The 24,204-nt window shown below is 35.2% G+C and overlaps 1 protein-coding gene and 1 long non-coding RNA gene across 19 annotated transcripts in view; one reads left to right on the top strand and one right to left on the bottom strand.

Annotated features, from left to right (window-relative positions):
- Positions 1 to 24,204, bottom strand: part of CACNA1D (calcium voltage-gated channel subunit alpha1 D) — a 164,881-nt gene that overhangs the window by 25,985 nt on the left and 114,692 nt on the right. For 8 of the 18 annotated variants that reach the window (XM_071755807.1, XM_071755808.1, XM_071755826.1 and 5 more), the window contains 14 exons: positions 23,983 to 24,129; positions 23,647 to 23,848; positions 22,554 to 22,712; positions 21,172 to 21,282; positions 15,617 to 15,700; positions 15,208 to 15,291; positions 6,432 to 6,470; positions 5,884 to 6,012; positions 5,147 to 5,212; positions 4,322 to 4,413; positions 2,863 to 3,022; positions 1,838 to 1,965; positions 1,627 to 1,723; positions 502 to 604 (listed from right to left, as the gene is read on the bottom strand). In XM_071755807.1, coding sequence (XP_071611908.1) covers positions 502 to 604; positions 1,627 to 1,723; positions 1,838 to 1,965; positions 2,863 to 3,022; positions 4,322 to 4,413; positions 5,147 to 5,212; positions 5,884 to 6,012; positions 6,432 to 6,470; positions 15,208 to 15,291; positions 15,617 to 15,700; positions 21,172 to 21,282; positions 22,554 to 22,712; positions 23,647 to 23,848; positions 23,983 to 24,129 — 1,601 coding nt within the window. The remainder of the gene's footprint in view (positions 1 to 501; positions 605 to 1,626; positions 1,724 to 1,837; positions 1,966 to 2,862; positions 3,023 to 4,321; positions 4,414 to 5,146; positions 5,213 to 5,883; positions 6,013 to 6,431; positions 6,471 to 15,207; positions 15,292 to 15,616; positions 15,701 to 21,171; positions 21,283 to 22,553; positions 22,713 to 23,646; positions 23,849 to 23,982; positions 24,130 to 24,204) is intronic. The other 10 variants (XM_071755816.1, XM_071755825.1, XM_071755815.1 and 7 more) reach the window with 4 other exon arrangements.
- On the top strand, positions 39 to 18,830 carry LOC139801513 (uncharacterized). The gene is made up of 5 exons (XR_011728220.1): positions 39 to 254; positions 5,941 to 6,102; positions 10,048 to 10,178; positions 14,186 to 14,437; positions 18,664 to 18,830. It is a non-coding gene; the product is annotated as an uncharacterized lncRNA (long non-coding RNA).

Raw genomic sequence — 24,204 nt, 5'->3', positions numbered from 1 at the left:
ATTTTTTAAAACTTTTTTCTCTCTGATGCAGATGACAGAAATCCATTCAACCCATCCTGACAGAACTGGCCTTGACCCAACTGGGGGTGCTGCTTTCAAGTGTGCAAGAGTTGTAATTGCACCAGCGTGAGATCCAAGGCACCAAGTTCAAGAGTAGTGAGGAAGGAGCATCTTGTTGGACAGAAAGGGGAATGCACTCATTCCTTGCACAAGAACTCCTCTTATGCCACTGCTATATGCTTTTTTCTTACCAGGTAAAAGCATTTAATAATTTCTGCAATTACTTGGGCTCTAGCCTCACTATCCCTTCCCTTCCATTTTCTAGCAAATCATTCCTAGCAACAATGACTACAACCCATGAACTGAAAGCAAAGAAAACCAAATCCAGTGAGGCTAAAGCAGCCTTACTCGTGTCTAACAAAATGAATAAAGTAAATGGTAACTTTTCCCCATAGTTTCTTCTGATAAGTGCAGGGAAGGCTTTACAGCCAAGAACCTTACCTTCTGTTTTTATTTTTAGAGCAGTCCTAACCAAAGCAAACAAAGTAGCATTGAACATCACGGTTCCATCACTGTTTAGTGGCATATTCATGGCTACTAACCTCTGAAAATGAGAAAAGGAAAACAAGTTCTGATGTGACATTGTTTGAAGAAAACCTCCTGTAATGTTCTCCTCTGAATAGCTGATGTATTCAAAGAATACTATCCACTTAGAGACATAAAAATTATTTAAATCTTAAAAAAGAGTTGAGTTTTCCATTCTGGCTGCATATAATAAGCACGCAATATTGCTTCTTTTTGAAGCATGCTCATGGAAAGTTAAAACTCTGGTAGTTTTCACAAGCTATTTATTGAGTTAATTTGCAAACACTGAAGTCCGGTCCTTGACTATAAGTGCCACTATGCAAGTATAAGGACAAATGTGATTCCTCAATAGCATCCACTCCAGTTGCAGTCATGTTCCAGGTTTCCCACAGGTCCATGGGAAGACCAGCAGCACCAGGTCAGTCTCATATAAGCTGATTAATTCTCAGAGAACTCTTCACCAATGCTGTGCATCTCTCATGCTATCTATGCTGAACTAGTGTGAAAGGGGCATTCCTCTTTGGATTAGTCCACCCCTGCATTAGAGTGTTCATCTTCCAGAGTAATATTGTTGTGACTCTGTCTATCAGAAGAATACTATTTATTTATTCTATCAAAATTTTTTCCTCACGTCCACCTTGGATTTTCTTCTACTTACCTTAAAAGTGTTACTCAATCGAATACCTTATCTTAACAACTAGACACAGGTTTGCTTTAAGTATGCCTTATTGCATTCCATTTGAACCCAGTGTTTCATATGTATCTTATAAAAGATACAAAAGAAATTAAAATGACACTGCTGTTGTAAAGATCCTTTAATTAAGAGGCTTGATCTTATTCCTACTGAAAATGATAAACCCACAATATCCAGAGTTCTGAAGTCCTCAAATAACTTAATAATTACTCATCTCCTTTATGTTGCTTTTCAACTTTTATATTAAAATGCAATTAGTCTTCATCTGAATTAGAACTGAATGAATGAAACAATGACAAAAGCCTAGAAAGAACTAGGTTAAATAGGGTAAAAAGGGTAAAACCCACCTTGCAGGCCACTCGGTGAGGGCATAATTTGCCAAAACCAAGTGGTGGCTGAATGCGTCTCAGTAACGTGACCACATCAAGATGCTTTATCCTTCCCCTAGGACCAACACACGTCAGTTATCAAACATACATCCATTCCCAAGGGATATACTATGATCTGCTTTTTTTGGTTTTACCACATAAATCTTACCAGAGAAATGATCTAACTTACTTGGCTTCAGGGTCATATTCTGACCATATTCTTTTGAACTCATCCAAATGATGGGGACCCAGAATAGACCAGTCACGTGTCAAATAATCAAAATTGTCCATAATGACAGCCACAAATAAGTTTATAATCTAAGAAAGTAATTAAGAACAATCTGCCTTAATTATTTTGAAAATTAAAAAAAAAAACTTCAATAAATAAAATAATTTTTTAAGGTTTGAATTAACAGAGAAGATGGTACAGAACATTAGTACATGTGTGTTTACATTACTTCACAGAATTCTGTTTTGCAAGGAGAGCAGTATTGTAAATAAAACAAATCAACCAGCTTAGACCAGATCCCTGCAATGAGGAAAAATATTTTTTCAAAGGTTATTTTAGAGCAAATTATCTATTATACCATGGATTAGGAAGAAAGTTTATTCCTCATATCTGCCACAGTTTGAGCTCACTTGTAAAGACACAAATCCAAATTCTGCTAAGTTTAAATTATTCAAATTGCAAAGGAACTGCAGCTTTATTATTACTACTTAACAACACTACTGAGAAATGCATGAAATAACATCTGATTAAAAGACTGTTAATTTAGCTTTCAAACATGCAACCAATCATCACTCCTGCAGCTATGTAGTCAGAAGAACATTTGTACGGGAGAACTTAGAACTGTAAAATTGTTTGAGGTGGAAAGAACCTTTAAAGGTCACCCAGTCCAACCCCCCCTGCAATGAGAAGGTAAAACTTCAATGGGATCAGGTTACTCAGAGCCCTGTGCAACCTGACCTTAAATGTTTCCAGGGGTGGGGCATATACCACATCTCTGGGCAAATTGTGACAGTATTTTACCACTCCCAGTGTAAAAATCAGCGTGAGATACAGGACTTAGGACTGTATATAGGAAAATATAACCTTGCAAAAATATTTTACATATGGGATTTTTGATAGTTTTCTGCACCCATTACATCCTCTTGGTTCAGAAGAAAGTAAAATATCAAAGCTCATTGCTGCTAATAAGCACAAACTAGACTCACCAAAAATGCACAAAGCATGTAAAAACTGATAAAATAAATGATGGCAAAATTGCTTCCACAAGTGTATTCTTCCCCTGGATTATAATCAGATTCTGGATCACAGCGTTTTCCAGGCAAACATGCCAACATGATTTCCTGCCAGGCTTCCCCAGTTGCACACCTTTATAAGATCACAAAGATAAATTAGGTATTGTTTGATCAACATGGATTAAAGGTGTATTAATGTCTTAAGTTCTGACTAAATGCTTAGAGCTGTACCAACACAAATGTGAAGACAAATTGCGAATTTTTCAGAGCAGGAACAAATAAAAAAATACAGAACTTGTTTCAGAAATAACAAGCATAGATCTGACATGGCAGATATATTTCATAGGGCTGACTAACACACCATAAAGCTTGTATGTAAAAATTTGAATCCCAACGTGTGATTTACAAGTTAAATACTTATTACAGTGGAGTTGCTATGTATGAATGCAATGTTGTTTTGAAACTTCTCATAAAATTTAAAAGTAAGAGATTATTTGTAAGAGATTAATTACCTCTTCCTCAGCATTCTTGAGGAAACCGTCTCTAACTCCTGCTTTTGCATTTTCTGCATAGTTGGGTAATGCCTGTGTCCAGACCCACGACTTCAAATATTTAAAGGACAACTACTTACTTATAACATTTTTGGCTCTACTCATTACCTAGATACAAATGCAAAAGCCTTCACATGGATACAGTGACTTAGATCTCAGTGGTTGATGCCCTTGGTCTCAGGTAAGGAATGACCTTCCAGTTTTGCCAACCAGAGTAGTAACAATGACAGAAGCCAAGTGGAGTCACAGAATCACAGGCAAGAGAGCTCTCATGGCTGTCATCTTTAGAGGCATCCCATGTCATTCTCTCTTCTTGCTCCAGGACGCTTTGATGCACTCCTGGCAAATATTTACCCCTTTCTTAAGCTCTCTAGTGATAGAGATTCCATAATCCCCATACATGAAGATTTAGCTACTTTTACCATGAGAAAAGTTTTGTCTACTGCTTATCTGATATGTTCATTCTGCAAGTTACACCCTCTAATTCGTGTCATCTCTGCAGAAAACATAAATAGTTTACTTCTTTATCTTTACATCAACCCTTCATTTTTACAAACTGTCATGGCTAGCTGTGCTTCTGAAGATTACAGTAAGGGCACACAGCCTGTTTCACCTTTCCCAGCACCTACACATTTATGGCAGGGCTGACTATCTTAGGGCTCTACCTGTGAATGCAGTTACTCCACAGATGATGTTTCACAAGAGCTGTACTGAGCTCTGAGCAGCCTGTGTTGCCTGATCAGAACCCTGCACATAACAAAACTACATTCTTGTTATGTGAAATTGCTTCTCACAAACACATGTTGAAAAACAAGAGGTACCAGCATTTTTTCTACATCAATGAAATCAGATACTTTAAGTAAGAGTTATGGTCTACTCACCTGAAGAGAAGCAGCACAGCTTGGGGGAACGTCTGAAAGTTGTTGTTCCTATTTATTTGGTTGTTGTCCCTCATGGCCACTTTTCCAAATATCTACAGGTATACAAAACAGGATTTTTACTTTCATCCTAGTGACCTGTACTGTCATAAACTGGAGGCCTCACAATCTAAACTTGCTTCAGTAGGCATGAAAAATACTTTCATAAATAAACTTTTTTTAGTCACTTTAGACATCTCCTGTTAACAATGTAAATACAGTGAACTCAGTACATGTACAGATAATTCTTAATAATTTAATTTGGCATCAATAAACCATTATAATAATAAAACATATTCCGTTATTTAAAGGTGAGAAAACATTATTTGTTTTAAACTATCACCTAGAGTCCTTTATTTATATTAAAGCCCTCCTTTGCTAAATATTTAAGTAAAAATTTAAGTATTTAAAGAAAAAAAAACGCAAAAAAAAAAAAAAACAGCTGAGTTTTAATGCCCGATTCCTAAAACAAGTCCATTGTTTAAAAGGCCAGGCATTCTTTCATATATTCATGCACAGGAATAAATGTCACAGTAAGTGGAAACGGAGTCACCCCTTTTAGGAAACCAAGATACTATAAAGCTCACACTGAGCTTTTCTCTTGCATCTTTTTGGATTTCCTGACTTATAAAATTGTAGGCAAAAAATGACTTTAACATTACTCTAAAAGCTCTGTTTTATATATAGCACCACTGTTGAAGTAATGATTCCATAAGAACTTTAGCAAACAAGTCTCACAGTAGCCAACACTGTAGTTTTGTTTAAGGCTAAAAAAAATTCTGTAATTACCTGCATTCCAATGACTGCATAAATGAAGAACAGCATGGCTATCAGAAGGGCAACGTAAGGCAGAGCCTAGAAATGGGACAGGTGCATTGTCTGTTAATAATTTCACACCATAATTTCAATTTCCATTCACAAAAATTATTTCTCTGTACAACAAAGGCTTTTCCAATGTTTTTCTTCCTATGCAAGTGCTTAAAATGTTATTACCTGTCACTCGTAATATTCTACAATATATTGCACACAAACCTCATTATATTTTAAATTATTTCTTCCAGAAACCCAGGGGGGAGAATCCTTTTTAACAGTTCTTAATTTTATTTTCAGTACCAAGTCTGACAACACAAAAATACTTCCTTCTGTACAGTTACAGAGGTCCAGTAACCTTACATTCATTGGAGTTTTCAGGAGTTATATATTCAAATCAGAAAATATATATTCAAATACATTTTTGTTACACAAATGAAATGAGTTTTATATCTAAAAAAAGATTAAATTCCTCTTTTGTAGTTACCTAATAAAATGTGGAAACACGAATCCTTTTTGTGGAAAACTTTAATGCTTTAATGACAAAGAATGACTCTTAGAAGTTTATTTTTGCATTATTATGTGAATATATTTAAATATGTAATTAGTGTGAATTTCAAAAGAAATGGTTTTTGCACTCTAGAGAATATTGCTTCATGAAACTTAGCATATAAATTGTTGCAATTATAAAGTAAATTCAAATAAATTTTGCTAACCTGAAATGACTTAATAAATGTCCACAGTAAAGTTCTGATTCCTTCTCCTCTGCTAAGGAGCTTCACCAACCTCATCACTCGGAAGAGACGGAAAAAAGTGATGGAAATCCTAGCGCTGTCTTCAGAGTTCTGAAGAGCATCATGGAGAAGTCAAACCAAATACAAACTCAAACATGCAACACTTCCAGAAAAACAACAACAAATGCAAAGGTGGAAGAGGTAAGATTTGAAAATGTTTCTTGAGGGCCTTTTCACCTTGATAAGCATGATATGAAAGGAAAAAAATACATGCTAAAAACACAGGACCTGTAGAAATGCTTCACACATCACATGCATTTCCAAGTTTTCTGTTTGTTAATATGGATCATACTGGGTTTGTTTGTAGTAGACTTCAATAGTACATTGACAATGAATGCAAACCACTGCATAACACCTTTGTAGTAAGACAGTTATGAAGAATACAGAAAAAAATTGGTGGAAAATAGACATGGTAAAAAGAATAAACTCAAGTAGAGGTAAAACCACTGGGGCCAATTTACTAATCTTACCCCAGACTCATCAGTTGTGACTGTTTCAGTTGGCTTTGGCTTTAAGAAATTAAGAACATTAAATATTAAAATTGAATAGAAGATTAAAAAAAAAAACCAAAACAGCTTAACCATAAACAGAAAGGACATTTTTCATTTCTAAATATAAATGAACATCTTTCAACTCAATATACTTCCTGAACAAAATATTAATATCCTTTTTAAAACATACACTTTAGCATTTCATGATGGCTGACTTGTACTAAAGCATTCTTGGCTGACTCGTAATAAAATCTGTTGGTATAAAACATGTTAAAAAGACTCAGTAGAAAGTAAATACAAAATAAAATATATGCTCCTATGTAAGCCAGATAAAATTAGCCATCAGCTTCCACAGGTTTTCTAACATCAAGCCAAGTAAAACTCAACAACAAAACTTTGGGATCAAAGTAGCCTTTCAAGATTCCCTTTTCTGCTGTTCTCTTTTTGAGTATTAATTATTCCATCACTGGAATCTAACCATATACAAAGTAACTATGTTTTATATCTCATCAGGAGCTCTCTTAAAGCAAATTAATTAGAGTTAACTCAGTGATGAACACTGTACTTAGCAGTGCTTACAAGGACTGATTTTCATTCTGCCAAAGTGATAGACATTTTTAGCACAATGACCCAGTTGCTGACACTCCTGGAGAGGTGCAAATGGGAAGGCAATACTTGTGCTCTCTCACCACCTACAAAAGAATGTTATACCTGAGCTGATGTAACAGCATCAGGCACAAAGGAAGGGTTTCAGGATTTGATCCTTTTGGAACAGATCTGTACAACCCTCGGGAGCTACAGGCAGGAGAGAGGCACACAAATTCTTGTTCACAGAGGCAAAGTCCTGTGAAGAAGAAACTCACTTCTCTCTTTGGAATGTATCTGTCTTTGCAAAAACTGTCTTGATTTCCTAAATTGTAAAACACTGAGCAAATCAGCTGGCAAAGCTTAAAGGACCAACTGTCTGTGCTTGCCTGTGCACTGACAGACTCACATCAGCTTCTTCAAAAATCAAATGCAAATGTCTAGAAAATATTTATAGCACCAGAAAAACTGGGATTGTGGGAGTTAAATCCAAGTGATGGATCTTACTTTCTTGCCTTAAACATACTATTTTTAGAGGGGCATCTTTCACAACTATTGTCACATACAGCAGCAATAACCATGTTTCCTCCCTTAGTGCTGCCTCCAACATATTGTGGATGCATCAAACATACTCTCAGTGCCACGTTTCACTGTGTAAAATCTCAAGTATTGCTGTTACCAAAGATAAAGCTCAGGGAGAAGAAAGGGAAAAGAGAGGAGCTGATTCTGATGAAAATACTGGCAGTCCATTATACAAATATACTATGGAAAAACAAAAAAAGAAAAAGAAAAAAATAATAATAGGTAGTACTATGTTAAAGTCAGATCATTAGCAGTATTTTTAAAATGCTAATTTTTTTCTTCTGTTCCTTTTACAAAACACGTATAATATAAAAGTATCGCAAGGGGAATATGAAGTAAAAATAGCTGGGTTTACAAGTACATGCAATCTTCATACATATACATTACTGCCCTGCCAGGATATCAGTAATTCCTGAAACAAAGACTTCCAAAACATTTTATAGGATTAGTACTAAATTGATGCATTAATATGAACAAAACCCCTCATTGGACAGAGTAAGCAGAGTATTTCTAAAATCCATTGTGACACCTCAGCTTTTTAAGTACTTATATAAACTAAATAAAAATATGCTGCCAGTGAAAGACAATTGCTGCATTAGAAATTCCCTGCATGTTTCAACAATTTGAAATAAAACTGTCAAAATATACATTAAAAGGAAATATATGAACACAAACATAAACGCCTAAATATCATAAAACATGGAAAAAAATTTGCAAAGTTGTTTACCTACATCAATCACAACAAACCTTTACTAGTTTATACAGACCTGTATTTCTATTAGAATTTTTGGAATAGAAAAAATTCCTCTTTATCTGAACCTTGTAAAGAAAAAGGGTTCAATTATACCTCCTGCACACAAAGACTGAAATTTTCTATTAATCTCTAGTGACTGACTTATCTTGAGCTTGATACTGTCTTAATCAATGAACAAATTATAGAATTATCATTCAATAGACTGTATCATCAAAAATGAATTTAAGTATTTGACTGATACAGAACAGGTTAAATTGCAGTATCATCACAAACTGACATTAAAAACACAAAATAAAATGCTGGATTTTGCATCTGGGAGTTTTTCCTTCTACCTTTTATAGGGGTTTTATGCATTGAGCCCCAGATAGGCTTGGAACAATATTAGGACAGCAATACGAAATGGGAAAAGAAAAAGGATACTTTAGTCCTACAAATTTTCATCTAATTGCTTCCAAAAGAAAAAAAATGAGGAGCATACATCATCATTCGGTTGTGAAAAACCTCTCACAAAAGAAAGTCAGTAAAAACCCCTTTTTCTATATGTATAACTTTCTTAATAACTACTTAATTCTCACATTTGAAAATAAAGTCAGAGATCAGATTACCAAAACTATGGGAATAGCTCTGTTGCAGGTACTCAGGAATTATGACTGCAAAATCCCTCAAGTTTTTTTGTCTGAAGGGCACTGGCTGTGTGTGTGCCTGCACAGAACTGCACAGTGCACACTCCTCTCCTGAACTGCTCTTTCTCAGCTCCTTTGCACCACTCGTTCCTCACTGCCTGATCTGCTGCTCCTGGATGTGTGAGGATCTCATGTGCAAGAGATTATAAATTGTGGACTCTGGAAAGAACAGGCCAGGAGTGAAAAAGTAAAACACTCTGTTCACAAAAAAGTAAACTGTACAAAAAAAACCAAAGTAGACATAGATGCTAGACGTAAACAATGAGAATGAACTCAACTCCTGATATCAAAGGATTTTTTTCTGCTGGATCTATAAATATTTAACTTCTGTCCATTACTGGCCAAGCAGGTTGGATACTGGTATTTTAAAGTGAGCGTACCTAATTTTTTAGCCTCTCTGGCATTTCCTTCTGATAATATGCCAACGTGTTTCATATTGTTTTTATTCCTAATTATAATGAAGCTAATACAGTGATATATACCACAAAGAAAAAATTATTCATACTTCTTTCTAAAGGAAATGATCATCAAAGAAACAAAGTTGTTAGTGTTTATGTGTGTTCATCCAGCATTAACTAATTCTAAGATCTGGGAAACTAAGATTAACATCATGTTCAGTAATAACAGACTCATAATAAGAGAGAATGTCTGCTTCCTACAGATAAGGAAGACACATGTTTTATCCCAACACATAATCTTATTTGCAACTACAGTAATATTACTTCACACATACACACGTAAGAAGGTGGCACATTAATTACATGTAGGGCAACTATTAAAATAGACTTGAGACTGAGCAGGAGGCAGGTTGAGCAGAATGCCTCTTTGCATGATGGCTGCTGACAAGAATGCAACTAAAAATATTCCAGTGGTCAGACAACCTACCTGCCACCTCCTCTTTCACCTCACCTTCCACCAATCATTCCAATACTACTCATGTCCACAGCCACTTCAGGACTGGCTGGTCACTATCGTGATGATTTTATTCCAGGGGGACTGTGTAATTCCTGAGACAAGAGCTGTGCCTCTGGGATCACTGCTAGCACCCTGGTAAGGGGCACAGCTAGAAGAAATCAACAGCTGCTGATTCCACTGCTTGTCTAACAGATGCACTGCAAGGAGGTAAATGAGGACAGGGACTGATTTAAATGTCCTACCTTTTCTGTCAGCCATGAGCCAGCTACCCTGGTAGAGCCTAGTTTAAGCAAAGCACCTGATAATTATGTAATTTTAAGAAAAGTCTTAAAAATTGAAGTATAACTTCAAATAGGCAGTAAGTTGATTTTTCTTTTAATTGAACTTCAGCACAGCAGCTTTCTTCCACAAACAATCTGTCCTCAAAAAAGATGAACCTATGATCAACCTAAATTTCTGACTCAATGATTAAAACGTATGCAACCTGCTACCAATTTCAGTCAAGTACTTATTTCTGCTTATGAAAAATTTAGCACATTTCCTAAACAGTAACTCTTCATTAAACTCTTCATGTTGCAACAAAAGTTTAAAAATAAACATTCTAACTGAAAAGAAAGCTTCAATATCAAAACTGTGAACAGTGTGAAACAGATTGCATCATGCATTGGAAGCAAACTGGAGCTCTGTTTTTAAGGAAAAATAAACAGTGAAAACCAGTGGATATTAATATATGGTGTTGATCAAATCCTTTTTTACAGGTTGTGCCAAAGGGTAAGAGAGTATGCAAAAACAAATGAACACATCAGGATGGCATAATCATGATTATGAATATAGAAGGAAACATCTGAATGACAAATATGTGATGACAATGACATACATAGGAAAGCATTCAGGTTGCCAAAATATCTTCAGAAATGTGTAGTGTAGGTGTGACTGTATGCAGGTCTGTAGAGACAGAAATGATTGTTCAGAGAATAAGCACTGGAATTCAAATGTGCTAGCAAGTAATTTTCTGCATAGTCTTATCAATGTTCTCTCTATATCCTGTTCAACATGAACCAAATGCCCAAATTATAGACATAATTTAGCAAAAATTTTGAATCAATGTGCAGAACCTCACAATACATTTAAAAGATCTTTTTCGAAAAAGATTTATTTAAAAATCTAAGTTCCTAAGTAAAATGTTCATGGCATAGGGCATTATTTTGGAAACTAATAAATATTCATTTATGCATTAAAGTAAGTAAATCATTAGTACTAACACCTTCAGGAAAGTAGCTCAGTAATTTACTTCTATTTACAAATTAAATATTATAACATAGTACAGATTTCCCATTGCAATAAGTCTTCCTACACGTAAAGGCAGACATATGATATATATTTTTCTGACCCATCAGCAAGCCTAAAGAAATACATTTGCAAAGTCGACAGAATGTATTATCAGTAGGAATTTTGACTATTTTTTAATATTTGACTAATATCAATTACTAGGAAAACCCCCAAAATTCTAACATATAATACTGATGCATAAAATGGGATTCAAACTGAATTGCCCTGATTTAGAATTAGAAACCAGAATCTCTTACAGCAGGTAGATGGGAGGCATTTAATCCATTTCTCCACACAAGCAAGATCAGCTCTCCCACCAGTAACCAGGTGAGCAGGAACTGTGTAAAAATAAGCACCAGCTCTCCCCGTACACACCCCACTATCAGTCTGGCAAACAAGTCCCACTCTTTGCAAACCAACATGATGCACTGCAGGGTGCTGGAATGACACTAAAGGTGCTCCTGGTTGTCAAATGGCAGAATGGTCAAGTTCTGGTTTTGTGAGGGACTTTTTTTAAGGTATGATGTTGCTACTGACCACTGCTTGCTGTTACAGTAGTGCAAGCATTGAATAAGCCTCACAGGTTTACAGTGGAGATTCAAGAGAAAGAGGTTTTCCTGAGGGGCTCAGGAGGAAGACATCCATGTTTTTGCTTTAAGCCCTCTTTCAGCAAAAAACTTGAATTTTACTTAACCTCAGGAATAAAATTAGTCCTATAGCAACTGTATTAGACATTTGCACAAAGGAAAAGGAACTCCACATTAGTTTTCTCGATATTTTGGCAGCACAAGAATGGTAAAAGCAACTTAAATAAAAACTGTGAATTAAAACCTTTGTAACAGTAAATACTGTAATATGTAACAATGTGATCATGCCTCTAAATCATCCAGTGCTGGTCATCCAAATGGTTTCTGAGCTGACAAATAAGATAATTTCTATAGAGCCAGGTCAGATTGAAACTTTTTTGTTGCTTCTATTAAAGAACATTCTCTATTATTCAGAATTTATTTCCATTTATTTTTCATTGGCTTAAGTTATATATGCCCATCTCCAAAAATGGACTGACCCCATCTTTCATCTCACAACCACTGGTCTGGTTTTTTAATTGAAAAGTGACCATTTTTATGACCACACAAGATCCTGCGTGACATGTGAAACTTTTTTGAAAACAAAAGGTCACAAAACCCAAAAGTAATTACAGAGGTTTTAGTAGTGTTTTTAATTTTGTTATTGCTACTATATATATGTATTTGCTTATATATACTTGCCTCTAAAAATTTCTAAAAATAAAACGAACATGAAAACCAATTAGGCTTGTAAAAGAGCAACTGGTTAAAGGAAGGGATATTAAATGACACAGTAAAATAAAATAATCATAGAAAATAGTGTATTGTCAAAATATATGTTGCTCTGAGGTGGTTCATTTCTAGACTTGTTCACTGATCCAGTCCTTAAGGATGCTGAGCAGTCCTGTAAATGGCTGAGCACATTAAACACCCATTTCTGTAAGTACAAAAATTATTCAAAAAACAAAGTAATTTCCCGGATTATATGTGAATGGCAGGTTACTGGATCAGAAGAATCAGCCTCAGGGCACCATATAAATTACTTTAAAACATTACAAAAAATAAGAAAAGGAATAAAAAAAATAATTAGAGATTACATTTTATTTCCAGAATTTAGTACTGAAATCAAGGTGATATGTAACTAGATAGTCCAACACACTGTCTTGAAAAAAAATGAGTTGAATCAAACATGTTATATACTAGAAGAACATGCTGGCTTTTGGAATTAATCTAAATGTACAGAGCTGGACTATCAGAATGATGCTGAATTGTTTCCACAGCATGAGGCAATTTTATACACAAATATATAAGAATGTTTATTTTCTTTTGCATACATTATTTTAGGTATTCACATTCTTTCAAGCCTTCTTTTGCACTTATCAATTCAGATGGCTTTACTTGAGCAGTTACAACTGCAAAAAGATCTGGTTTTACATTAGTGGTAGCAATTCACCCTGGTTAAGGTTCCCTCTCAAGCAAAGATGTGCTTCCACAGTTTAAGAAGTTTCTATAGTGGGAATTTTCACAGGTTCCATTTCAATTGTGCTTGAAATGCCTGAGAAAAAAAGTCTTGCTAGCATCTCAGCAAAGTTGTACATTTCCCAGCATCACTGTCAGCATTAGACAAAAAATGCAGGCAGAATGGCATAATTCAAAATGCCAAAAGAATATGAAGAAGGAGATTCTAAAATACTAATTTTTATTATAGGAATTTAAGCATAATTATTGAAAGTATGTCCAATTCAGGAGGCTGAAAACAATAAAAATAATAAAAATCTAAGACATTTCCCTGGACATTCTGCGGTATTCACCGTTTCTTGTTGAAAATGGGAAATCAAGTCCAGAAACATACTGAAACTGTGATACATTAATTACTTGCACAAGAAGCAAAGCACAAAAAAGTGGAAAAGACCAGAAACAGACAAGACTTAGTACACAAATAGCCTGCTGTGCAGTACTAGCAGACAGCAAGGATGAGCCTTTTTCCTCTGGTGAGTATAGCATGGAAACTAAGAAGGGACAGTACTAGTTGTTGACTGTGTTGTGTGCTTTTCCTGAAGAAAAGGATCTCCAGAATATTTTCAAGACAACTGGGTGAATTCCTAAAATTAGAGTGTTCTTCACATCTTCTGAAAGCTCAGCAATGATCAGTTACAAGCAATGCTGTCAAGTTACCAGTGCCCCTAGTGTTAAATACAGGGACATCACCTACACTCACTAAAGCACAATTGAGCTATTTTCAGTATCTTCAGAATCAAGTACATTTTGCAGTTGTTAAGGAAAGTTAACTTAAGTTGCTTATGTTTTTATACTTCTCAGATATTATGCTCATCTACACCAGTACCACTATGAATGCTACTCATTTTACAGAATGATCAACTGGACTGGGATTTTCAGCAGGTGGAATACTCCAACCTCACCTACTGAGCCTGCGTGCTTCCTGAGCATTGGTAGTGACTGGATCCCAGGTCTCACCTTCAATCTCTCCCTTTCTGAGATCTCAAGAAACATTAGAATGAAGAGGCACTTTTTATCTGAATTTTTATTTTGACTAGTTAAACGAAAAAACGTGTAAGTATGGGAAGAACCTGCATATCTACTGCAGATAGATTCTTATCTGTGATTTATCATTTTCTATGGTACAACTTTCTTTCTTAAAAACAGCAAGTCAAATAGAAAACAGATAAAAATCAGTATTTCCCTATTTTTGTCTTGGAAAGGATCTTTCTATTGCCCAAACACACCCGTATGTGTTATGGCCATCAGTCAAAATTTTGGTAGAAGGTGGAGTTTTCCAAGTAGTTTAAGAGTAATTCAAATTTCAAAGCATTTACTTTACGATGGGAAAAACAAAAGGAGTAGGAAAAATATTCTATTTTCTACAGCATGGAAAGCCTTTACTGTCTCTATGTACCCTTTTTCTGCTACCTTGACATATGAATACTGACATTGCTCTAAAAAAACAAACCTCCCCCAGAAGAAAAATAATAATTTGTTAACAATTGTTAATTATCTTGGTCCTACGACTTACAAAATCACTGGACCACAAGTAAAACAGTAAGAGAGGCTCATTTTTTATACATAAAATGTTTTAAATATTTTCTGTACATCTATAGAAAAACATAATTCTCATTTTCTCACTACGTTGTGCACATGTGCAGCTATACAGGTATATAGATTTATAGTAACAGCTTGTACAAACATCTATACGAATGTTTTGGTCTTTGATTCCAGTATAAAGCATACTGTTCTAAAAAAGTATCTTGGGGGACAGACTTTACATTTTATGTACTTTTTGATGACAGCAATTACTTTTTAGTGTATTAACAGTTGCTACTTACATTAACTTCTGTTATAGCAATATCAACGACGCTACCAACAACAATTAAGGCATCAAAAGTGTTCCATGCATCAGTGAAATAGTGCTGTTAGGACAAGCATTCAGCAGAAAGAGAGCAAGAAAAAAACACAAACAGAAAAAGAGAAGAAAAGGACAGCGTTATAACACAGAAACAGTCTAGACTTCTCTGATGTACCACTATACAATCTAATCTTTCCCTTCCATAGCTAAAAAATATTGGCAGAAAAAAAAGGCTATTTCCCAAATCAACATAATCGACCTATGACTGGTCTGTACTCAAACTTTAGAAACATCAGATCAAAATCTGTGACTTGTCCAGATGATGGAAATAGTGGGGAGACAGAGAAAGAGAAGTAGGGACCGGGGAAAGTAAGCTGGGGTATACTCACATCAGCTTCACTGAGAACGACGTCTACTATGCTGCCAATAACGATGAGGGAGTCAAACGTATTCCAGGCATCACTAAAATAGCCCTGAACAGAGCAGGCAGGGTGCAAACGTTTGTGATTACACATGAAATGTCAAATATTTGCATACTTCTGTTTAGTTTTGCATAAACAGAAATTAGTTAAACAAAACCTGTGGTCTAATGAGAAAAACAAAACAAACCAAACAATATTGCCTACTGAAGGAAAAGCAACATATATGTGCATGTGTGTGTATATATATAGTTCATATATATACATGTACAGACACACACACGGACACACACGCACGCACACGCACTACACATGCTTAATACGCCATTGTATAAGCACAGGGTTGGCAAGCAAGCCTGCATCCAAAACTAATTTTGGACTTCTAGCAAGGCTGAAAAATTCTAAAATGTATACACTAAGAAGCCTGACAAAACCCCTTTAACATTTCAAGTCCAAGCCAATTGAAACCTCCTTGACATGAATGACCTAACGATGGTCCTATCTAAGTGACTAGTAAAATTATTCAAAGAATCAAAACTCATCAGGGGTTAATCATGCATAATTATTAATCTATTATATTATATTAATACATATTAATATATATTGCATACATACTAGAGAACTGACTCAGTTGTCTGTTAAGCTTGGCTTAATACAGGAACTCACATTTGTAGCCAGGGCCTGATTCTGTAACCAGGGAAGTCAGTGCTAGGAACCATGGTGACTTCAACAACTTCTTAATGCTTTTTACATAGCCAGTCCAATGTCTGAAAATTCATTTTCATGGATTTTTTAGTCACCCCTCTGACATTTTTTGGCTTTAAATACACTCTCCACGTGTATGCTATTGGCACACTGCTGGAAATTATTACAAAGTCCTATCGTGCAATTAGCTGTCTATTGGCATCAAAACTGCATGTCTGAACAAAATTTTTTTTGAAAAAAATTTCAGAAGAAACCTTGAGGTAGGTTCTAGGCTCAGTCTGTCACTGGCAACAAATCAAGATGTATTAGTCTCTACAAGGCAAATTTAGGGAGACAAGATTTATAAGTTTTCTGCAATATGTGGATTTTGCCTATTTATTACAGAAGTTCAGAATTGGAATAATTAATACACCCATGTGGATGTAATAATTGATCAGCTTCCCATGACTAAGGGATGTGTATTAAGTGACAAAGGCTGAAATGTACATTTTGCCTACCACATTCTGCTTTCCCAGTAATTAATTAAAAAATACTAACTTGCCAGCCAATGCTGAAGCTCTGAAAAATAAATCTAGCAAAAAGTTTAAAATTACAAGTGTGCTAATCTAGCCTTAGGTCCAGTTACACTGATTATTACACTGTTTACTACAAGATAATGTTTAGTTGAGTGGTTTATGTTGTTACATGTGTTGTTAACACAGAAAAGCAAAAACAACAAGAATTTTTATTCAAATTGGACAACATATTTGTCAAGATTTTAACCTGACAGAATTTCTACCAATTTATGGTCCAAAGGTTACATTTTCCAAGCATTACTACTTGGAAAAAAAGCTAATTTCACAGAAAGATTTGTTTCTGGTGATGACAAGAGAGCTGCTACAGAAGAACACAGCTCTACAGCATCTACAGTATATTTTAGGAGAGTAATCACTGAGCAGTCAGGACAGCCTCATTATGTTTTTTTATGCTACTCTTTTTTAGGTCTCTTCAAATACAAACTCCTATTGTCATTCCCTCACTTAAGGAAGGGGCTGTAAGAGTTAAATAGACCAGAATGTAACTACAGCCCTTTGTGTCACATGCTTGGGGCAAAAACACCTCCAGTGTTCCTGGAGGTCTTCTCCTGACCAAGCATGTCCATTTCTGAGACCTCCTGCACAATACCCTGTTGCTCCTTTCCTACTCATCCTGCTTCACAAGAACAAATTCCCAAAGCCATTCCCAAAGTTTGTACCAAGCATCACACTGAATCACTTCAGCAGTGCTGCAATTTATAATCCTAAAGAGACCAGCAGCTGCCAACTAAAGAACAGGAGCTACTCCCATATTAATCTTCCTGATCTTCCTTACTTCTCTTACTTAAAAGTAGTATCTTTCTTGGTTTTAAAATAGCAATATTTATATTTAAACATAAAATAAGATACCATTTGCAAACAGATAATCAGCACAGTCCCAGGGTGTGCTATTCATCTCCCTGTACCACAGGAACCAAGAAAGATTGTCCAAATAAAGGCTAATTTCATCTCTAGTTACTTTACTAGATATTTTATAGTATAAGGCACTGAAATAAATTCATATTTTGATTCAATACAACTGAAATACTTTACACATCTATTTTATGAAACCTTTTCCATCAGTATAGACAAATATTGTTCAAAATAATATATAAAGCAAAAGCATACAAGTAAACAAAAAGAAAAAACTAAGAGAAAATAAAGATGGTTTTGGAAAAGGGAGGAATGGACAAGTCACAGCAAATAAACATCATGCAAATAAGTTGTTTTCACCACTGCAATGACCCAAGATCAATTCACTTACTAGCCATCTTTCCTTTTTCCTTACAAAAATCTGATGTAAAACGACATGGAAAATCATTACAAGTTTAGGTAACAGCTAACTATCATGAAGCTGCACATACAGTATGTGTTATGTATTATTTTAGACTTCATAGCTATATTTTGTTTTGTACTGTACTAAACCATAACAGGTATCAGATTTTAGCAAATGTGAAGAACAATGTGAAGAAAAAAAACCTGCTCTTTTAACTTACATTTTGAAAAATGTTTTTATTGAGAAATGTTGAAGGACAAAATCACAAATCCTGGGGAATAGGTAAGTATAGGGAACTGAAACCAAAATATGTTTCTATAGATCCATGACACAAATATTTTAGTCCTTCTAGTTTTCTGTTGAAGAATGTAGGACCTAATTCTGTAATGTACTGTACGTTCCAATCTCCCAGTCAAGAAGTGTGCCAGACACACAGCATCACTTTTAATGTCTCTCACTTATCCAAATTTTATCTATTTCAGAGCTGGAAGGCAGTCTGCGATACCTTCATTCTAAAGAGTACAATATCAGATTAAAAGTATCAATCATTTATAGTAGCCTTAAATTTGCATAGCCTGGGAAACCAGAAGATCACAGTTTTCACAGGATTTTTGTCAGCATATTAACAGGACACTGACAAGCAGATGAGGTAAAACCTAATATGTTTTTATCTAATCTTCTTTTTACAGAGTGGGTAATGGAGTTTTTATTTAGCATTGCTGGGCATCTTTGAAGTAATATTTAAAATTGACAGAATTAATAAATAAAGCTGTCCAGTCTGCTAGACTAGACTAAGAAACCCACGAGTGACACAGACATAGAGGAAACGAATCAGTCTTTCCTCACAGGCCCTAAAGAAAAAGGTTGGGTTTCAGATTGTTCCTACTATTTTTAAATCTAAACCTAAGTTAAAGCAATTCATTGTTATTTTAAGCATGGACCTAGTTTAAAATTAAGATTACTAAGAGTCTCTCACATTCTGCTTAAGACTGCTGGCTGCTTTATAAACATTAAATGAACTATGTAATATATGCTGCCAGTAAATGTTTTGCCAAAGAGTATCTGACAATTTTTAAAGTTACAATCTTCAAAGTATAACAGGAACAACCTTAAAGATATTTAGCTACCTTCCACTTATTAACCTCAGCCAAAAGTCTGATTAATACCATGGCTATTTAACCATGTCCTGCTAATTAACAAATCTAAATTGTTCTGCATTTAATGAGGAATGAAATTCAGGAAGTGAGGAGTTTCACTGACAGTGTTTGCCCTTCAAAATCTCTCACAGAAAGAAAGCATGTTGCAATGGAGTCAAAACTCAAATGTACAAAGTCTTAGAGACCACTATTAAGACACTGCATTTGATAACAAGTAGGAAGGCCATAATACGAATGGAGCACTGTGATTTATACACTCAGGATCAGACCACTATATTTTGCATTAGCTGCTATTTCTGGCTACAGTCACAAGTGCATGGAGAACCATACAAGGATTCACAATCTTCTTTGAAAGAGCAGATGATAAAATGCAGCAAAGTCTTCTGAAACTTCAGTGTGAACGAGGATATAGAACAAGAAATACAAATCAGGAAACACAATCGGCATACTCATGACACTGTGGTCCACATATCTGAGCTATCTCCTCTGGGGCCTGATACTGTGCTATTTTTAATGTGAAATGCTTAGCATTTAAATAATATAGGTGACACAAAAATACAAATAAATTCGTTAGAAATGTACAATGGACTGGACAGTGCAGAGCAAGACTACGGGAGAGTGGGTAAGCATTCAGCCAGAACTCCACACTTCACATCTCAACACCAGACCTCAAGTGATGTCTAATTTGTTTAAATCCAACAGCTCAGGCTTCACGGCCAAGCTCATGATTAAATGCAAACTGAATAAATAGTTTTGAAAAGCTGGAAACCAGTTGTGCATCTGCTCCACACAGAGCTCTGGGCAGCCCTAATGACTGCGCTGCAGTGAGAGCTGCCTCTTTAAAGCAAGAATAAGATTGCCCAGAGAGCCTACAGACATCCAGTTCTTTACTTAACACCAAGGGCACACTTCACAGCCAATTAGTGATTCAGATATCCTGATTACTTGAAGAGAAGGGCCATGGAAAATTAAAAATACCAGCCAAAGGCTGAGATCAGTAAACTTCAAGTGACATGTATGGCTTTTTTCAAATTCCATCCATTGTGAGTGACCACACTTATTTACATAGATATAAACCCAGCATAAAAACATTTATTTCACTGCCCAGAAAACAAAACTTAGTTTAGTTTTTCATTATTAACTTTTGCACTGTCGTAAATGCAGTATGAGAGCTGAATGAAAAGACTGAATTAACTGTCATGGTCTGATTTATTTATATAAAAAATTGTAGCTTTCAGTTTCTCTTACAAGCCTACTTCTGAAAAATTGTCTGCATTTATTCATTTTGACAGTGTTCCTTTAAGGCAAGCAATTGCCTACTCGTGTGCAGCCCTCTACCAAATATTTTTTATGCATAACTGAAAGCATAGAAGTCTAAAAAGGCTATTGAATATGCAAATTGTTTATATGTTTATAGTACTTGGCTATATTTTATGAAGAAATAATTTTGCATTTTAGAATAGGGAATATGAAATAACATACAGATCATTACTTGAGCATAATTTATTGTAGTTATGAATGTAGTCCCATGAATAAGAGAAGTGGTAATGCTTGTAACAGGAAATAATTTATCTGATTTGCATAGAGACATTTTCATTAACTCAAAATATTCCAGATCTCATAAACAATCCTATAATATTTTTTCTGATATCTGCATTTAATTTCCTGGAGTTACATATTACCAGATTAACATTCCTGTTATTATTTCAGTGACAGATAAGTGTGAGGAACATAGGTTCTTTTTGGTTTTTGAATAATACGAAGCTCATGTGAAACTTACATGAAACTTAATTCCTGTGGGGATGACCTAATTTAATCATATCTAAAACTTACCTTGGGTTTGAATGCAATCAGCTTCAAAACCATTTCAACAGTGAACACTCCAGTGAAAACCATATTCATTATGTCCATGGCATCATTAAAAAGCTTAGACTGTCCATAGTGCTGTGAATGAAAAATACAGTATTTTAAAAGGAAAGGCTCAGAAATATTAAGTGAAGTAAACCACCCTAGGGTAAAGCTGGCAAAAATGCAGTTCAGGAAAATACTTTCTAGTAGGATTTATGATCCACACCTATATACACACAAGACTAGCTGAATATCTCTGGTCAAGAATGGAGTTGTTTAAATCTGTTCTGTTTAGGTACTCAGTGGAACAAAACCGTCATTCCTCTGCATCCTCAGGGAGTCTCCTGAGAGATAGTTTTGAGAGGAAAACTACTCCCTCAGAAAAGGAGTATTAGATGACAGCAATTTCCCAGTTGTTATATGGTAGGTTTCAAAATGACAACCTTGTGTCACACCTGCTTAGAAAGCCTGCAGTATGTTAGTGACAGAATGACATATATTGTATAGGAGCAATATTTTTAGGAGGAGTCTGTGCAAGATACTGAAAAAAGTAGAATGGTTCTTTAAGCTGACTATGAACCATTCTTTTTCTTATCAAAATCTCAAGTACTAGGGGACAAAAAGAGACAACTTGAGAAAACAGATATGAGAAGCAGGTGGCAAAGAACTGAATGCATAATGTAGAAATAATCAAAAAATGCAACAGCACAGAGAGGTGTATATAGACAGGCAGCTACTATATGAAAACATGTTTCCTTGAGTTTTGCATTAACACTCAAAACTCAAATTGCTCCATATAGTATGTTTTTAAACTTCTGAAGAAGATACAGACACAGATGATAGAAAATCATGGAATGCTTATGGTTAGAAGGGAACTTGGATTTTTTTTCGTCCAACCCAACCAAATGTGGAGCAGTAAATACCCAGAATGAACACACAAGTACAAAAACTACACAGAGATGAAATAGTGCTTAAAGGGACTGCATAAAACAATACATTAGACAAAAGAATTTAAGGGGCTGAAACATTTGTTAACAAAATTGGCTTTTCAGATATTTTTTGCATAAAGATAATCTTGGGAATACACATATACAATATGAAGTATATTACACTGAATGTACAAAATAAAGCTCAAATAGCTTGATTAGATAAAAATCTTTATCAACATCAAGCTGTTTTAAACAATTTTACTTCAAAGAACTGATGAACAGACTAGCACATGTCCCATAAGAGTACTATGATCAGAAGTGATTCTCTAAAAACTTCACTTAATAAAAAAACTCAGGTTGCCATAAATTAATTATATCACCTATATCCTTTCCTGCAGTTTCTGCCAACGGCTTCAAAAGTGCTTCTGGTTTTCTTACCTGCATAGCCAAGCAAAGAGTGTTCAGCATGATGAGGACAAACATGATGTATTCAAATCCTGTAGAATTCACCACATACCAGAACTTGTACTGGTAAGGATTTTTTGGAATATATCTACGCAGAGGACGTGCCTTCAAGGCATATTCAACACACTGACGCTGTAACAGCAAATACAACAAAAATTGTGAGGCTATACCCAGCAATTTAATCAAGTAATCACGTAATCAAGTAAGTGCAAATCATCACACGTGTCTTAAAAGTAGGCAATCTAACTACTTGATATAAGGCTACTTATAAGTGTTAAAAAACCAATCAATTAGCTTAACAATCTTTACTCAGTTATTTACAGCTGTATCTCATCATATACACTACTCAGCCACATACAAAGAATCAAATAATGCTCCTGGAAATTCTGAAGTGTTTCACATTTATATAGCTGTATGTCTTAGACTATATGTATGTATAAATACAGAATATAGCATTACTATTAATAACATGAGTATTATATATCTATAAGTTGTGCTTTCCCTTTCTAAGTTTTCAGCCATCAGTGCAACTGTAAAGCATAAAACCTTAGAGTCAGAGAAATAAATGTTGTTATTCCTAACAGCTCGGTTAAATTGCCCAGAAAAATTACATCACAAATGTAGGAACACTATGCATTTGAATTCTACTCTAGTAATGCCTGAAACCTCCATGTAAGCTGGTCCTTTCACTTGTCTTTTGAAGAATGCTTATAAAAGATGGCTGAGGGGGCACAAAGTGCAGAATGAATGCTGGCTCTGTTGTAAAACCTCTGCCTATGCATAAGCTGGCAAGTGCTGTAGACTTCTTAATGTGACACCAGGTGAGACACTAAGAAGCTCCCATGCTTAATGTAACACCTTTCAGAACAAAAAGACTGGTATGCTGGCTTTTCAGAAAACAGAACATAGAATGACCTGAATACCAATTAACAGTATTTATTAATTCCATGTTTTTCACTAAAATATGTGTTTGCTGCCCTCTTCTGACTCAAAGCAGAAAGGAAGTGCTGAATGCGTAAGTAATAAGGGATACTTTCAAATGTTCAGAATTCATTGTTTGTTTTACCTGATTTTTGTCCAGCTCACAGTTCTTATACTCTTGTTCCCCCTGTTCTTGGAATGTAACAATCACAAAACCAACAAATATGTTCATCATAAAGAAAGCAATAATGATGATGTAGATGATGAAAAAAATGGAGATCTCCACTCTGTAGTTGTATACAGGTCCCACATTTTCACCATTTGAGTCAATGGCTTTGTATAGTAGCCTGAAAAACAAAAAAGAATTTATTTTTATTAGTATTGAAAAGAGAAAAAAGGAGTAAAATATGCAGGCTGAGGGGACAGATTTGAGAGGTGGTCTGCTGAAATGGAATGCTGTGAAAAGGGAGAATTCACTCACGCTGGCCAGCCTTCAAAAGTGGATACTGTAAACAAGGCCATCATAGCAGACAGAACGTTATCAAAGTTGAAATCACTGTTTTGCCAGACCCTCTCCTTGACCATTGGGTTATCAACATCTCCATCTTTATAAACAATGTAGATCCCTCTGTGGACAAGCAACAGACTGTCATTAGTGAAATAGTAAATTAGTGTCAGAGTTACTCAATGCTCTATTCAAATC

Source organism: Heliangelus exortis, chromosome 12 (genome assembly GCF_036169615.1).
Source record: "Heliangelus exortis chromosome 12, bHelExo1.hap1, whole genome shotgun sequence".
Lineage (NCBI taxonomy): Eukaryota > Metazoa > Chordata > Aves > Apodiformes > Trochilidae > Heliangelus > Heliangelus exortis.
Note: the sequence above shows the minus strand (reverse complement) of the source record. Positions and strands in the feature narration are given on the sequence as shown.